The sequence below is a fragment of the Elephas maximus genome, chromosome 5, assembly GCF_024166365.1.
Source record: "Elephas maximus indicus isolate mEleMax1 chromosome 5, mEleMax1 primary haplotype, whole genome shotgun sequence".
Taxonomy (NCBI): Eukaryota; Metazoa; Chordata; class Mammalia; order Proboscidea; family Elephantidae; genus Elephas; species Elephas maximus.
The window spans coordinates 123,097,827-123,116,332 of NC_064823.1; the positions used below are offsets into that span (position 1 = coordinate 123,097,827).

Here is an 18,506-nt window from a genome sequence, read left to right on the forward strand (position 1 = left end):
AACGCAGTAAGATATCAGAAAATAGTCTATGCTGTGTATCTATAATAAAAATAATAGTATTATAATTAGTTGATAGATTAAGTGTACATTTGTACACCTGGTTTTGGATACTGATCAAAAATGAGCAATCACTAGAATTATAAAGAAAATGCCAGAAACACTCCATGATGATATTGGTTTGTTCACTATTTAAAACCTAAAACCCAGGAAAAAAGAACAACTAAAATCTTATTTAGCATATTTTTATTTTTTTCATAAACCACAACTGCTATATACAGCTTTCTCACGTAAAGCAAGGCTTCTTTTTGTTATTACAGAAGTCAATGGTAATCACCCCATTTATCATAAGCAGTCCCGAGATACTCCTTATATGGTAGAAGGAGAAAAGGAAGAACAGATTTTAGAAACACAAGTGTTATAAATCAAGCTTTGAGAAGGGAAATCACATGGATGTGACATTTATTCACTTGCGTGTGCAACTTGTCCCCCATTGTTGCTATTTTAAACTGTGAATCCCATTAAGGCACTCCATCATAATTAAAATGTAGTCTCTGGTTTGAAATCAACATCCGGGAAGTAACATAAGGCAACTATGGGCCCCAAGTCATTCCTGCTGCTAAAGGGATCACCTTAAAAACATTCTTAATCTTTTTTTTTTTTTGAAACCCTGGTGGCCTAGTGGTTAAGCACAACAGCTGCTAACCAAAAGGCCAGCAATTTGAATCCACCAGGTGCTCCTTGGAAACCCTATGGGGCAGTTCTACTCTGTCCTACAGGGTCACTCTGAGTCAGAATCGATTCGACGATAATGAGCTTGGTTTTTTTTTTCTAATCTATTGGGGGCGGGGGGCATTGTTACTATTAATCCACGGTAATTGACTATATCTGTTTAAAAACAGGCATAAAGCTATGCAAAACTTTCAGTGCAGTGAAAACTATAATAAAGAGTGGAAACATGGGAAAATCTAAATGACCATCAAATGTGGTTGTTAGCTGTCCTCAAGTCAGCTGCTGACTCACGGTGACCCCATGCACAATTGAATGAAATGCTGCCAGGTCCTGTGCCATCCCCACAATTGGTTGCAGATTGGAAAATTTTGATCCATAGGGTTTTTGTTGGCTAATTTTTGGAAGCGGATTATCAGACCTTTCTTCCTAGTCTATTTTAGTCTGCAAACTCCACTAAAACCTCAGCATATAGCAACGACGCAAGCCCTCACTGACAGATGAGTGGTGGCTGCATGTGGGGTGCACCTTCTGGGAAGTGAACCCAGGTCTCCTGCATAGAAGGTAAAAATTTTACACTGAACTACCACTGCCCTCAAATGACCATCGATAGGGACTGGTTCAGTTATGGTGGTGGTGGTAGTGTTAGGTGCCAATGAGTCAATTTCAACTCATAGCAACCCAATGTGACAGAGTAGTACTGGGCCATAGGTTTTTTAGGCTGTAATCTTCACAAGAACAGATCAACAGGTCTTTCTCCTATAGAGCCACTGGGTGGATTCCAACTGCCAGCCTTTCAGTTAGCAGCCAAGTGCTTAACCATTGCACCATCAGGGTTCCTTTAAATTATGGTATATCCATATACAGTCTAGATAACAGCAGAGGTCATACTGTCATTTGAGAGATTTCAAAAATCAGATCAGAATCTCTTTTCCATGGGGATGGCGAACCCAACATCCATCCCAAACTCTCTGGGGGCTCTTGGAAGTCCATAGTTCCTCTAAGTACCCCTGCCACCAGTTTCCTGCCCACAATGAGTGAACCCTGGCTCTCTCTCCTGTCCTGCCTCCTACTGCTCTTACTGCTCTTCTTTTCTCTGCCGATTGTGGACAGACATACCACAGAGGCCCTTTTCTTTGATTTCTGCAAGTAATACACAACCTCTTGTGTGCAGTTGACTGCAGAAGATATTTGGGAATATTAGCAAGGGGAGGCCATATGAGTGGTAGTGAGATGTTTTACTGCAATGTAATACAACATAGCAGCTAACAGAACAGACCTCTCATTCTTAAAATATCTTGGTCATTGCCCCTGCTCTGCCATTGAAAACAGACATTTTTGTCTTGGACTTGGCTTCCCACACTGCTGAGGTCTGACTTTCTTCAAAGTCTTGTTCTTTTCTTATGTTGAACTGGCTAAGCATCTATTACTTTCATCCTGTGCTAGTCATGCTTTCTTTTCTCAACCAAAATGGCTCATTAAAGCTAAACACCTAAAGAGCAGTTCTGCCATAGCCATGAACCTAGCCCTCCCTTCCTCCCTGCTGCGTACAAGAGACTACTGTGTAGTCACTAAAAAGGATGTACCTCTACTGCTATAGGAGACATACAGACAGAGAGCAGAGCTAAAAAAGAAGAGGCAGAACAGAATATATAAAATGATTTCATGTAGAAACACTTGTTTATATGATAAAATAATAAAATCTGTAAGAATATACAGCAATCTGGTAATGCTGGTGTCTCTCTAGGAAGTGGCGTGAAGGGAGAACTTTAAACTCTTTTGCACTAATATACACGTTTTTTACATTCAACAGAAATGCCTCTGTAATCAGAAAAATAATCCTTATTTTTGAAAAAAAAGAAAGATTGTTCTATCAGTTGTGTTTTCATGCACCAGCAATGAACAATTCGAAAAGGAAATCAAGAAAGCAATCTTATTCATAATAGCATCCAAAAGAATGAAATACCTAGGAATAAATTTAATTGGGGTGAAATTTAACCAGGCAAAAGACTGCCGAAAGAAATTAAAGACTACTTAAATAAGAGGAAAGACATCCCATGTTCATGGTTGGAAACTTAATATTGTTAAGATGTCAATACTACCCAAACAATCTACAGATTCAATGCAATCTCTATCAAAATTCCAACAGCCTTTTTTGCAGAAATGGCAAAGCTGATCCCTCAAATTCATATTGAATTTCAAGGGGCCCCCAATAGCCAAAACAATCTTGAAAAAGAAGAAAAAAGGATGACTCACACTTCCCATTTTCAAAAAATACTATAAAGCTAATCAAAACAGGGTGGTGCTGGTATGAGGCTAGACACATAGGTTGATGGAATAGAATTGAGTGTTCAGAAATACCCATACATCTATGGTCAACTGATTTTCAACAAGACTGCCAAATCAATTTAATGGAGGAAGAACGGCCTCTTCAATAAGTAATGCTGGGATAACTGGATCTTCACATGCAAAAGAATGAAATTAGACTCATACCTCATACCATGTATAAAAATTAACTCAAAATGATCTAAATATAACAACTAAAACCATAACACTCTTAAAAGAAAACATATGGGTAAAACTTCAAGACCTTGTTTTTGACAACGGACTCTTAGATGACACCAAAAACTCGAGTAACAGAAGAAAAAATAGATAAAAAGGACTTCATCAAAATTAAAAACTTTCATGCATTAAAGGACTTTTCAACGAAGTGAAAAAGTAATCAACAGAATAGGAGAGAATATTTGGAAACCATATATCTGATAAGGGTTTAATATCTAGAATATATAAAGAACTCTTACAACTCAACAACAAAAAGACAAACAACCCAATTAAAATATAGGCAAAGAACTTGAATAGACATTTCTCCAAAGAAGATATACAAATGGCCAATGACCACATAAAAAGATGCTCAACATCATTAGCCATTTGGGAAGTGCAGATCAAAATCACAATGAGATACCCACTAGGATCATTATCATTAGAAAAATGGAAAATAACAAGTGTTGGAGAGGGTGTGGAGAAATTGGGACCCTTGTGCATTGCTAGTAGAATGTAAAATGGTACAGACATTGTGGAAGCCAGTCTGGTGGTTCCCTCAAAAAGTTAAACATAGAATTACCATATGGTCTACCAATTCCACTCCTGAGACTTGAAAGCAGGGTCTCAAATAGATACATGTGCACCAATATTCACTGTAGCATTATTCTCAGTAGCCAAAAGGTGGAGACAACCCAACTGCCCTTGAGTAGATGGATGCATAAACAAAACGTGGTGTATACATATAATAGAATATTATTTAGCCATAAAGAGAAATGATACATGCTACAATAGAGATGAACCTTGAAAACATTATGCCGAGTGAAATAAATCAGACACAAAAAGAGAAGTATTATATGACCCCACTTATATGAAATAGCCTGAATAAGCAAATGCATAGAGACCAAAGTTTATTAGTGGTTACCAGCAGCTAGGAGAAGGGCACACAGGGTTGCAATGAGTCCGAACCAACTTGACAGCACCTAACAACAACGGGAGAAGGAATGGAAATTATTGCTCGAGGGGTACTGATTTTTGGTTTGGGGTGATGTAAAACTTTGGGAAATAGTGTTGATGGTAGCACAACATAGTGAATGCAACTAATGTCACTGAATTCTACATGTAAAAATCTTTAAAATTGCAAACTTTTGTTACATATATTTTATCACAAGAAAATTAAAAAAAAAGATTGTTGCAAAGAAAACGGGCTCAAATCACAGCAGATAGGACTTAACTTACACACAAGAAAGAATTTCTCAGTAGTAAAGACTGCTCAACGTTCATGAAATTTATTCTATAACTATCACCAATAAATGCCAAGAAAATGCCAAGGGGGAACATTGTGAGGTAATACTTTCCTCAGAGTGGGAAGTGTGGAAACAGAGGAAGAAGATGACTTACTCCTTGAGATAAATTCCATCCACATCGACTGTTCAATATAATCCATCTAATTATTAGAAGTTATAATTGTTTGGAAGAGCCCCAAATCTGCCTGTCTATAAATTTCTATTGTTCTACCCTCTGGAGCGATTCAGAATTAGTCTGTCTTTTTATACATGGCAGGTTTTCAAATAACTGCAGGCCCTCATTATACGAGGCCTCCTCTCATTTCCCCAAATTTTCTTTTCTCTAACTTACAGATGTTTGCTAACGCCAGGCAATGCGGCATTCAGAACCTACATTTGGCATATAAAACACAATTATACTTCTTGGGGGTACAAAAGAAAACTGATTTTGCACCCCTGGCACCCAGCAAAGTACATGACATGTCGGCAGCATTCCAAGCATGGATTAAGGTAAAATCTGTGAAGTTTCAGATACCTACATCACTTGCCTACACAAAATGATGGCTTCTGACGCACCTCTGCTAGAACTAACCAGTTGTTTTTGAGTTGATTCTGAGTCACAGCGACCCCATGTGTGTCACAGTAGAATTCTGCTCCATAGGGTTTTCAAATGCTCATTTTTCAAATGCAGAGCACAGGGCCTTTCTCCTGGAGCCCCTCTGGGTACACATGAACCTCCAACCTTTCGGTTAGCAACTGAGCACTACTCTGCACTACCCTGGGACTCCTCTAGGAGTAAAACAGCAAGGGAAATACGGTGCTCACCACACATAGTAACCACACTCAAGTCAACCTCTTTTCTTGTTTGTTCTGTATGAGGCTCCTCCCCCAAGCTTCACCCACAATCCAGCCTCTTCTGAGGCTTTCTCAGAGCGTCACCTGGCCTGCTCTGGTTTTGGGGTCAGGCTCACAGGAAACAATTAGTAGGATGGATGCCCAAGCATTGAAAGGGAGGAAAGGAATTAAGAAGGGAGGAAAAAGTACAAACACCTAATACTAAAAAGTAGAAAGATCTATTTACTTTAGTATTTTCCGAACTAGTGGCTCACAGGGCTCTTGTCCACTGCAATATGCTAGAGTATAAAACAGGCCATCATTTTGAATGCAATCTTTTCAAAACAGCTTTGAGCAAAATTCTATCACTAACAAATAGAAGGCAGCAAAGAAAAGAGAAAAAACTATGATCACTCTGTAATTAGTGTTCAGATTATTTCCAGGATACTGCCTAGGCGCTAGTCTAGTCCAGTGTTCATCAAGAGAAAGGTAATAAAAGCTACATTTGTAATTTTAAATTTTGCAGTATTCACATTTTAAAAAAAGTAAAATGAAACAGGTGAAATAAATTTTAATAATATGTTTTATTTAACCCAATGTATCTAAAATAATATTTCAAGATGTAATCAATACAAAAAAATTATTCAGGTTTTTTATATTCTTTTTTTTGTACTAGATCTTCGAAATCTGATGTGTATTTTATACTTACAGCATGTCTCAATTCTGATTAGACACATTTCATGTGCTGAATAGCTTGAAGAGAATAATTTATAGCAGTTACCATGCTATAAATAAATCCTTTTAAAATACAAGTCAAATTTAGATTCAAGATACTTGTAAAGTCTGTTCTTAGAGACAGATTTATTTTTAAAAATATTTTTAAAAATAGCTATCAATAATATAAGAGAACTCAAAGCACTTGGTGAAAAATCCAAAGCTATCTAAAGTGATACGTATTGATAAATAAGAAGCATCTATCACAAAGTGGATGCTTCCAAAGCCCTTAGAGTTATTTTTCAAAGTCAAAAATAAATTATGTAATCAATCCTGTGTCACGAACTCAAACCTTCCAACAAATACTTCAGAGTTCATGCAGTCCTGGACATTCTTTTTATAGATGAAAAAGAATCCTTGCCAAGCCTTGCACTCAGCCACCGACTCCTGTCTAGCATGACAGACGGTCAACTGTTGATGAGCGGACACAGATACACTGTTTCATGCAGCCATGCACTGGGTCATGGCCACTGTGTGGGAACCCAAGCAAAATCTTACATACTAAGCCAGGTTGGGATTAAAGATGCCCAGTGGACATTTAACATAGAGGGGACGTCCCCCAAAGCATACACAACACAACCTTCTTAGAACCCAGTCCCTGAGTAGCAAAAAAAAAAAAGCATTACCTCTGAAAGTTAGAAATTATAAAGACCAAATGCAGAAAGGGTGATTGGTAAGAATATCTGCAAAATAATACTATGTTCTTCAGAATAATCACTCCCAGGAACAAAATGCTCCAGCTCAGTATTGTAATTTTTGATCTTCACTCTAGCAAAGAAAGAAAGTAATGAGCTAGCAAATATAACAGCCAAGCAAGAGATGGCAATGGAAGCCAGGCTCCGGGGAAACTCTGAAATAAGTGGTGCTTATTTTAAAATATTAACTTATAATTCCAAGCAGATAGTGAATTATTAAGACAAACAGGTAAAATCCAAGTGTAACAAAATTACAATCAAAATTGAAACTAAAAAAATTTAAAAACAAAACTCAGCTAAAGCAACTCTGACTGTCCATTGAAAAACTATTTTCAACCACCTTCTCCTTTTACATACTAGGTACACGAGTCCAGAGAGGCTCAGTGAGGCAGCTTAAGTCCTGTGCAGTTACTGAGAAAGGTGGTGTATTTACAGGGCCTCACATAGAAATACACTGGTTCTTTACTGGAAATTTCAAAAAAGAAAAAGTTTATTTTTCTTAAATTAAGTCTACAGATAATTAAGTCATCTTAAAGTCAGCAGGAAGGAGCCCTGGTAGTGCAATGGTTAAGCACTTGGCTGCTAACCAAAAGGTCAGGGTTGGAACTCACCAGCCAGCTCCACAGTAGAAAAGACCTGGTACTCTGCTCCTGTAAAGGTTACAGTCTATGAAGCACTCTGGGGAAGTTCTACTGTGTCCTATAGAGTTGATACAAGTCGGAATCGACTCGATGGCATATAATGACATTGACATAAAACAGCAATGTTTAACGTCAAAAGCCCCAGCCAACCCACATTTCCTCTAACTGCTACTCAGGGCTGAAAAGTCTTTTTAAAGAGTTGAGTTTTTTATTCTGTGCTTCAGGAACGTGGTTAAAATGTAAATACTCTTATACATGATCTAAAATAACACTCAAGTATGAGCAGCAGATCAGATGTTCTTCTCAGTACAGATTTTAGAAGGGGAAGCAATGCTGAAGAGCTGGAGAGGGAAAAACTCAAGATAATTTCCTTAGACCATAAAATTTTTTCTAGGGCAGAGGCCAGGCAGACGCTTAATTTCTTTGTCCTGTGATGATGTAAAGATCTAGTCAGGGTCACCCAGAGAACCATCTGTTTCCTTGAGTGGATGTGTGCCTCGGATCCAAACACAGAACCTTATGCCACTGTGTTCACACATGAGTGCTGAGGGATGTTCATGGCGTTCTGAGAAATTGTAATTGATGGTCCAATAAATTTTGGAAAGATTGAGCTAAACAAGATTAAACAGTCTGTCTTGCTGCAGAATTTTTCAGAGCTCTTAATGCGCTAATGTCCAACTCAAGGGGGGAATAGGAAACACAGCATTTCCCTGAAACTGTGGTTTTCAGAGTGTGATCTGCATAACTCAGCGAGCCGGTATTTCCAAATAGTCATTGCATGATGTTACAGAATCATGTATGGTTAAAAGATTCATTAAAGGGCAAGACAGGCCAACTGATTTGAATATAACAAAGTACAAAAAGTACTTTGATATGGTTTCAGACTTCATACTGTAATGAGCCTTTAGGAAACTATCACTTGTCAAGTTTTGGTGTAGTATCAAAGAAAATATCTACAATTCTCTAAAAGACTATTAATATATCCCACTGTTTTCCTACTATATATCTGTATGAGGCCAAATTTTCTTCATATACCTCAATCAAAACAACATAATACAAAACAGAAGGAATAGAGAAACAGATATGAGATTCTAGTTGTCTTCTACTAAGACATTAAAGAGATTTGCAAAAAAAAAGGAAAACTAATATTTTCTAATTTTTTCAAATATAGATATTTTTCCACAAAAATGTTATTTATGTTGACATGTAAGGAGGTTACTATTGTATTTTTAATGACTTAATTAGCTAATACTTTTAAAATTCTGTTTTAACTTCTAATACAGTAAATATATATATACATATGCATGTGTGAGTATGTATATATATGTATTTATGTATATATATCCCATATAAACAAATGCTCTTTGGGCTTCTCAATAATTTGTAAGAGTGAAAAGCTCTCCTCAGGTCAAAAAGTTTGAGATGCTGTTCTAATGTAAACTTCTTCTGTGGAACACAGTGGAAAACAAAATCTCATGGTGTGCTTGTAACTTATTCCTTCACAGCCTCTTCTCCCTATATATTCTTCAGCAAGCTAATTCGTATGGTGAGAAAGGATTGTTTCTCAAACAGTCATTTTATGCTTATGACCCTGGCAGTAAATGCATATCTCCTCTCTGGTGAACACACTCTATGCTGACTTCATCTGTTTAGAAGAAGCCTTAATCTAGAGAATTAATTCACAGAGCAAATGTTACAAATAGCAAGAGAATTGACGAGGTAGGTTAAGGTGCTTCTGCACAGATAACCCTCTATGTGAGCTAATCCTCTACCTGAGATGCAATGCCAGGGGTGTCCCGAGAACATAAAAAAATATCAGGCCAGAATCAGGGCTAATCTGGTTTACCATTCTGTTCCCAGCAACAACAGAAAATAACTGATTGAGCTGCCCCCATTATACATCATTAAACATTGTGTGGAGCACAGGTGGCTCAGTAGTTAAGGGCTCAGCTGCTAACCAAAGGGTCAGCAGTTCGAATCCACCAGCTGCTCCTTGGAAACCCTATGTGGCAGTTCTACTCTGTCCTATAGGGCCACTGAGAGTTAGAACTGACTTGACGGCAATGGGTACATTACAAATTAATCTCTTACATAATGATTGGGATGGCAGAAATTTATTACTCTGAATGATGACATCTGTGCTTGTAAAAGCTGTGTGGAAGCCAAAAGTAACTGAAGAACTAATTCATATTTCAACCACGATTTTTTGGGGGGGGACATAGAATAAAGCCACTTTCCAACTTTAGGCGAGATTGGAAGCCCCAATTACGGTATTTTGTTATAAATCTCTTCCTCCTGTCAGCTATCTGAATGACTGGCCAAAAGCCTGTTTTCAGATGGCTGCAAAAGAATTTGGGAATGAGTCAAAAGTGTAAAGTTCTGAACTATAATTTCATGCGAAAACTCTCCCCGCAAGAAAACCGGTCCTGGCACAGAGCTTGCCTGGAGTACAGACTGTTCGACCCTCTAATTTTCATGCTGGAATGTATCCAAATATTATAGGAACCACTCGGTTTTATTTATGCAGTTTTTCAATAGCTAGTTTATAAAATTTTGTTCAAGGATGACTAGGATCTCATCCTAAGAGCTGAAGACACTCATCCCTCTCTTTTTTCTTTTAAACTGAGAGTTAGAATGATATTAGCATATATTCTGCTTCCAATAAAATTTACTGGAATGAAAATTTCTTATGGCCATAATGTTCCAGGTCCTGTTCTACCTCATTAGTCCTTCCAGCAATTCCATGAGATAGAAACTATAATAATCCCCATTTTACAGGTGTGGAAATAGGCTCTTTTGCCCAAGGTCACCCAGTTCACAGGTGGCAGAGCTAGAATTGGAATCTGGGAAGTTCATTCCTCTAAACCTCTGAAATGCCACACCGTCCTGCCCATTTGAGATGCACAAATAATAACGTTAAATGCTTTATAATAAAAAGATGTCTAGTTTTGCAGGAGAGGGGCAGTTGTGATTTCCTGATTAGCCGTTATTTCAAAAAGGCCTTGCTACACTTTTGGTTACACTTTCGGTTTGTGCTAGCCCCCATTGTTTTGTCCTCCTGCCATGCGCTGGAGCACGGACCACGTATTATTTACCTACTGATGCTTCTGCCTTCCCACTAAAACCCAAAGCCTAATCAACTGTCTTCAAGTCCATTCCAACTCATATCAGCCCTATAGGACAGAGTAGAACTGCCCCGTGGGGTTTCCAAGGAATGGCTGGTGGATTCGACTGCTGACTTTGTGGTTAGCAGCTGAGCTCTTTACCACTGCGCCACCAGGGCTCCGCCTTCCCACTACACTGTACTAATATTCTCTCCCACATTACCTGAAGCAGCAATCACTGACTGAACAAGTAAACCAGCGAACCAAGGAAGGAACAGATCTACTTGGTCACCAAGCACATTAATTCCCAAATGAAGTTTCTGCACCCTGGAGGTTATGCAAAACAACCCAGTGGGGTGCAAGGAGAAAACATTAGCATCTCTATATTTTAAATTCAAAACATCTGAAAGCTTACCCTAGACAAAGACAGGATTCCTCAGTTTATGGGGTTATCAGTGGGGCCTTCATTAGTTTGTTTGATTTCCATATACTGGACCAAACCACAGTTTGCACAGGACCAATGGAGAAAGTCACTGTATGGATTATATTTTCAATTTTATCTGAATCAACCCTCACAAAATGGGCAAGTGGCTTTAGACGAGTCTTCAACAGAACTGCAAATAATGCTAATAAGAGTGTGAGCACAAATGAACAGGAAACAGCAGAGCTGACAACACATTTAACACTTCTCGTATATTTTTCACAGCCACATCACAAGATAAAACAATAAGTGTCTCATCAGATCTGACGTGAAGTTGGCAAAACCCCCTGAAATTACCATTACTCTCTGAAATAGATTCATAACCACTATTGTTATCAATGACCCCTGCCCAAGCAAACACAATGCCTTGTGAAATTAGCTAATAGTATTTTTATACAATTTATATATAAATATATTCTTATTACTAAGATCAAAAAGTGTAATTTGTGACCTGCAGCATTAACACCACCCAGGAGCTTGTTAAAATTCGGTCTTAGGGTTCACCCTAGCCCTAAAGAATCAGAATCTGCATTTTAACAAAATCCCGAGGTGATTCATGTGCACATTTCAGTTTGAGAAGTCCTGCTTTCGAATACACCTCTTAAATAACAGAAACCCTTGAACGCTAACACTTCAGCTCTTATTTGTAGCTTTAGACAGATCTCTCTGCTGAATTTTTGAACTCATAAACTGACAATTTCTAATATCTATTCTCAAATGTTCTTCAAAACTATAATGAAAGTACCCCCAACCCCAAAACCTAATGAAATAATCTTATATAAGTAAATTATTATCTCTTTTATTCATTGCAGTATACTTGATTTTTCTGACCCCCATACAATTAAAACCTCCCACCATACCATGCTCTTTTGGACCTCCAGCTCAACTTACTTTTGTTTGATCATCAGCTTTAAACACATAGCAGATACTCTGCTGGCTGGCTACATCTTCCTTAATCAGACAAGCAAAGTAACTTGGGTCGTGACTGTTGTGAATCAGTTTGTGAACTTGCTGAGGCTTACACTCAAATATGCTGGAACAGAGCAGTGGATCCCATTGTTGACTTTTCCCTGGCTCATGTTCACATCTCAATCCAGAGGGTGAAACACAAAGTCGGACTTGCTTGGTAACTGGCCCCTTTCTGGAGGTGCTCAGTCTCCGCACCTCTGCCACGATCCAAGGCAGCATGGGCATAGTGGTCAGAGAATGCACCGGCAAAGAGCCCACCAGCTGAAGGCCAAAGTCCACCGACACCTCATTAGGGAATGGATGTTTCCTTGCTGTGAATGTTATCGGTTCCATCTTGGGAAAAGCCTGGAAACTCAGCAAAGCGCTGCCACTGTTTTTCTATTTTAGACCAAGCAGTCTATTTTACACACTTTTGATGCAGAATCCTGAGGGAGAAAAAGAGAAGCATTAGAATTTAATGAAGTCATAGCAATAGCTACTTTCAAAGAGATTATTTCAGAAAGAACTTAAAAGACTAAAAATCCAAATGCAGGAAGAAATGAATATCAGTTCAAACAAACTGTTTCACCTAGAAAGAGCTTTCTTGAAATTGTATTACATATAAAACCTGGAAATGACATAAATGCCACACTCACTACAAGTTACAAAGATCCCACTGGGAAATTACTGTTAAACGTAAGCCTCACAGAATCCAACACAGGCAAGCACCATAGGAAACAACATAGCACTATCCTGACAGCTTTAAGCACTGCTATATTATTTAACACATATTTCAAGGAATTTTTTTAAGATAATCAACTTCCGTACAAAAGACTCCCCAAAAAAGCAGTTCCTGTGGGGAAAAAAAGATCAGTTAGTCCTCGGGTAGCACAAACTGCATTCAACTACTAATTTAAAGGTTGGCAGTTTGAACCCACCCAATGACACCACAAAAGAAAGGCCTGGCAGTCCGTTTCCGTAAAAAAATTACAGCCAAGACAACTCTATGGAGTTCAGTTCTACTCTGTTACACACGGGGTCACTGTCAAAGAGCAAACTAGAGTCTCTATTAAAATTAAAATGAAAGCAAAGACTTTTATTGAAGGAATAAAGCAATCTGAATCGGGCAGCATTTGGTAAGGATTCACCAAAGTACTCCAGAAAAAGGAATTTTTTCACAGAGCTTAAGTACAGAAAATTCGGGAATTTACAAGGAAAAGTTCTGATTGGTTGGTATTTACAAAATCATACTTTAAACAGACACCAGACAATTATGAGATCCCTTAAGCATTATTTTGTTAATCATAAACTTTTGAGTTATTTTTTTTAACTGATAGATATTCTGAGGGCCAGCCTGAGTAATTATACTTCCTGGGGGCATGCTCTGAGAGGAAAGGGGGGGAGGAGAGCCCAAAGGCTTCCTGAGGTATTCTGGCTAGCTGACTTTTGAAGGTCAGCTCAGAATGAGCACTAAACAGCAAAATAGAGTCTGGCCCACATCTTTGCAGAAGCATCTCCTTATGCCAATCACCTAGATTTTGGCGGCTCCTTCACAACCCCCTCTTCTGGTCAAGAATTTCTATAGAAATTTGTTGATCACTATTATAACAATGTCTTCTTCTAAATAAACTTATTTTCTTTGCGTTTATTAGATAGCTGTCTATTTAAAATAGGCTTTTAAGATCCTAGAGGTTCTAGATGAAAGCTAGCCAGGCACCATCTATTCTGTCTTTGCCATGCCATGCCTTGGACCTCTGCTTCTGTGATCTTTTAACAGCAGTATGTAAGAGCAGGGATGAATTAAGAGGAATATTTCGCAGAGGGGCATTGAACAAGGTGAAGAGCTGAACTAGTCTCTAAGAAATTGCTGTTTCTTTAAAATACATGATCTTTTTCATAGCAAGTAATGTTGCATTGTGAGTACAAGCATTTGATAAACATTTCATAAAACATTTGATTAATCTTACTACAATTATTATAGTGATTAAGAGAATTCAGTTTGTAAAATTAAATGTAACCAAGAACAAATTTCAGTAGGTAGCCAACTAAAAATATTAAGAAAAGGGGAGTTGGACATAAGGAGTAGTTGAAGCCATGTAGCTTTCCAGTGGACTTGTTTAAGGTCTTGTTCTACTTCTCCTGATGTATTTACCCAAGTACAAGCGGTATTAGCAATTGCACAGGCTCCTCCTTGTTGTGCTAGAAGAAAACCATGGTCAATTCTATGATTCAACACAATTTTGGCAAGAGAATTTAAAGATTTTTGTTGGACTTCTATGCTATTAGCTAGTTCATTCGTTATTTGAAGCATAGTAGCAGACAGATTACAAAGAGATTTTTCAAGTTTGGGGATATCCATAAGTGGAAAAAGGCCCTAGAGAAATGCCCATTCACCCCTGGATCTGTCCATTACAGGATTTTCATAATTTCTTTTGTGTCAGGAAATGAGTTTCAGATCATTGGTCCAGTGTACACTTTTATTATAAGAGTGGAAACTCAGGGGAATCCCTAAAAAGCCTAGTGTACATTGACCTGTCATTTTAAAACCATCTAAGTATGGTAATGCCCAAGCATAGGGTTCATTCTTTGGATTTGGGCTTTTCATAGTGGGGTATTTTGAACCCCCACATAAAATTATATATCCATGACAAGCATAGATCATATTTCTAGTCATTTTGTGGAAAAGGGATATCTTGGTTGACCTTTTCAAGCCATTCCTCAGTAAAAGAGTTATTACAAATAGACAACGGCCTCCAACATGTAGGGTGGTAAATGCTATGACAAAGTGGTTGCCTACCTTTGATGCTATTGCAAGGTCCTTGTGTAAGAGTTTGAAGATACCTGGGATTCCTTGGGCGTATGAGTGACCAATCAGAACATGGATAACACTTCCCTATATTTTTGGTACAGTTTTTCAAGCTTTCCTCTGTATCAGTGACTCGAGGGCGTCAAGTTAAACTGAAACACACCACCTACGGACTTTTTAATAATACTGGAGGGTGAACCACCTGACATGTAGAGCCCATTATAAATATTAGGATTTATAAGAGAATCAGGTACAGAGCTATAGTTAAACACAGGCATAGCTAAAGGGTCCAAATTAGTATGTCCAGATTTGGGGATTTGATGGCAAATCTAACAGTCAGTCAGATTACATATTAAATTACTGATTAAGCTAATCTAACAAAGGCATTACCATGCCAGGTACCAGCAAGAGTCATGATACACAGTAAGAGAACACTTAAGAAACACTTCACAGTGTAAGAATACTAACTAAAAAATAATACAATAAGGCAAATAAATATCATAAAAATAATAGCTATGATACAGTAAAATTTTCCTTCAGTTATTGGCATGGGAAAAAAAACAAACCCATTGCTGTGAAATCGATTCCAACTCATAGCGGACCTATAAGACACAGTAGAACTACCCCATAGGGTTTCCAAGGAGCAGCTGGTGGATTTGAACCGCCAACCTTCTGATTAACACCCAAGCTCTTAACCACTGCACCACAAGGGCTCCTTGTATGGAAGAAAGAGGATTTTAAACAAGGGGTGATACCACATGTGTGTAATAAAGCAACTACCATAATAGTACTAGTAATCAGGAAACAAAGTCCAAAAATTTCAGCAGGTTGCATGAAATCTTGTTCTGTGATCTTGGGAGTAGCCATTTACTTTGATGTTATCTGCTTCTAGCCAAAGGATGTTTGGGCTTCAATTTAAGCCCTCCAGTAGGTTTAACAGTCCCAGTAGGGGCTTTAGCCTTCTTAGTTGGGATAGGTGGATCCAAGTTTTAACTCCCTATAATTTAGTGGCACAAGGGTTAGTAAGAAAGACCAAATATAGTCCTTTCCAGTGAGGCTCTAGGGAATCTTTTAATTGGTGCCTCTTCCAATATACGTAATCACTTTGTTCAATAGTAGGTAGTTTTTTATTTCTAAATTTTGGCTGTGAAAAGCTTCTTTGACTCATGAAAGGTGCTCTTAAATTACTGAATCAAAGACTGACAATATTTCAATAATTCAGATTGAATTAAATTGGAATCAGAATAAGTTGAAAAATAAGGGAGAGTCATATGCCTGCCAGTAATAATTTCATGTAGGGTTAATTTACGTGGCCCAAATGGAGTGGACCTCAAATTTAGAAGGACTAAGGGAGAGGCCTGGTGGCACAGTGGTTAAGTGGTGGACTGCTAACCAAAAGGTCATCAGTTTGAATCCACGAGTTGCTCCTTCGAAACCATATGGGGCAGTTCTACTCTGGCCTATAGGGTCACAATGAGTTGGAACCAACTTTACAGCAAAGGGCATATATATTACTATAAGGGAAGGGTCATAGCCCAGGATAAGTTTAAGGACTCAGAAAGGTTACCTAGTTGTGTTTTTATTATACCATTCATTATTTTTACTAGCCCAGGAGATTGTGGATAGTAAGGGCAATGAAGTCTTTGATAAATGGGGAAAATCTTATATATTTCTTTAATTACTTTTCCAACAAAATGGGTCCCCCTATCACTACAAAAAAATGTTGATGCTCCCCAATTGGGGATTATGTTTTAAAGAAGTTTTTTAGCTTCAAAGGTTACAGTGGCATAGTGACTAGGAAAAGCTTCTGTCCAATATGAAAATCTGCCAATTATCATGGGTATATATTTGTAATCATTTGAAGGTAGAAGCTGGATAAAATCTAACTGCCATTCAAGCTCAGGTCCTGAAGGTAATGGGTATTTTCCAGGTGAAACTTTTAAAAAGTTTGCCTGGGTTACAGAGGGAGCAAATACAGCAATGAGAAGCAACATGCTCTACAGCCTCAAAAAATTGTCCCCGCCAGTATTTATACAAATTTTCAATCATTTTATCTTGTCCTTAATGGGATCCATCATGGAGAGCTTTCAACAGAGAAACACGAAATGATCTAGGTAAGACAAGCTTTTGATCAGGCCCCAACCACAATTTGGTTATAGAATCCTGAAACAGCCTGCTATCTTCCATTTTTCAATTTCCTCAGTTTTGGCTAATTGTTGGGTTTTTATTAATTTTTCTAAAGATAGTTCATTATGGTTATGATTACTTATGAACAAATCAGACTAATCTCCTTTTTCTGTTTTCATTAGGGCTAAGATAATTGAGAGATGGCTTGTTTGGCTGCTTTATCAGCAAGTTTATTCTCTCTGATCTCTGCAGTGAGGGACCCCTTTAGGTTGATGAGCTCATATTTTTATTACAATAATCTCAGAAGGAAGTATAAAGGTACCTAAATGGTCTGCTACTAAAGCTCCTTTTTTATGGCAGTTCCAGAAGAGGTTACTGTAACATGTCAAAGAGGTTGCCATAACAGAACCATAACAAAAGAGGTTACTATAACATGTCTATAGCATGTCAACATCATGAGTCACTCCAAAGGCATATTTAGATTCGGTGTAAACATCTGTGGACCTTCCTTTAGAAAGTTTGCAGACTCTAGTAACAGCAATTAATTCAGCTTGTTGGGCCAAAGTAACTTTGGGAAGGGCTTGACTTTCAAGAAGCTCAGTAGACGTTGTAGTGGCATATCCAACCTGATAGCAGGAGCTAGTAGGGTCAGGTTTAAATAGGTGCCATGAACAAATCGGGATAAGCCAGAGGAGTTTCTCTTAAATCTTTTCAGGAAGTTAAAAGCTGCTTAGTTAAATTTAAACAATCGTGTTGGTAAATCCTTATTGTGAATTTCTAGAAGAAGAGTGGTGAGATTTAAACAAGCCACAGAACGTAGTCTAATATTAAGTGTAGCCAGGAAGAGCACTTCATAGGAAGTGAATCGACTGGTGGGAAAATGTTCAGTCAAAGCAGGGATACTTATCACAAATATCACATGGGGAACACAAACATTTAGAAAACCTTCCAGAACTATACCTGCAGTGCTTTTATCTAGTTTGTCTGTGGCAGCAACATCCCTAAGGCATGGTGGGTACTCTTTAGTTACAGGGTCAAGATGCAGTCTGTACTAGACTATTGGCCTCTGATGTTCTCCATGCTTCTGGGATAAAATGCCTAAAGCCTTTCCAGGGGCTTCATGTGCAAACTGGGAAATATGCATGTGACAGTTAGGAAAGCCTTGTGCAGGAATGTTTGCTAGAACTTCTTTCAGTTTTATTATGGCTTCCTAATCCTCCAGTGCAATTTGGAAAGAATCTGGTTTAGAAGCCTTCAAGTATTTATATAGGGGTTGGGCTAACAAGAAAAAATTAGGAATCCAAGTTCTACAGTAGCTGCAAAGCCCCAAAAACCCATGTAATTGTTTTTTGGTTCTAGGGATAGGAAAAGCAACAATAGCTTCTTCCTGCTTAGAATCAATAGATTTGCCTTCTGCAGAAATCAAATTACCTAAACACTTAACAGAAGGCTGGGCTAATTGTAGTTTTTCTTTAGAAATTTTATGCCATCCAGCAGCTAAATTTTGTAACAAGATCATACTATCTTCTAGGCAAACCTGTTGTGA

The 18,506-nt window shown here is 38.1% G+C and overlaps 1 protein-coding gene across 4 annotated transcripts in view; it reads right to left on the reverse strand.

Annotated features, from left to right (window-relative positions):
* Nucleotides 1-18,506, reverse strand: part of TBC1D1 (TBC1 domain family member 1) — a 285,823-nt gene that overhangs the window by 254,489 nt on the left and 12,828 nt on the right. For all 4 annotated transcript variants that reach the window (XM_049886361.1, XM_049886362.1, XM_049886364.1 and 1 more), the window contains exon 2: nucleotides 11,971-12,473. In XM_049886361.1, coding sequence (XP_049742318.1) covers nucleotides 11,971-12,381 — 411 coding nt within the window. In that variant the 5' untranslated portion in view covers nucleotides 12,382-12,473. The remainder of the gene's footprint in view (nucleotides 1-11,970; nucleotides 12,474-18,506) is intronic.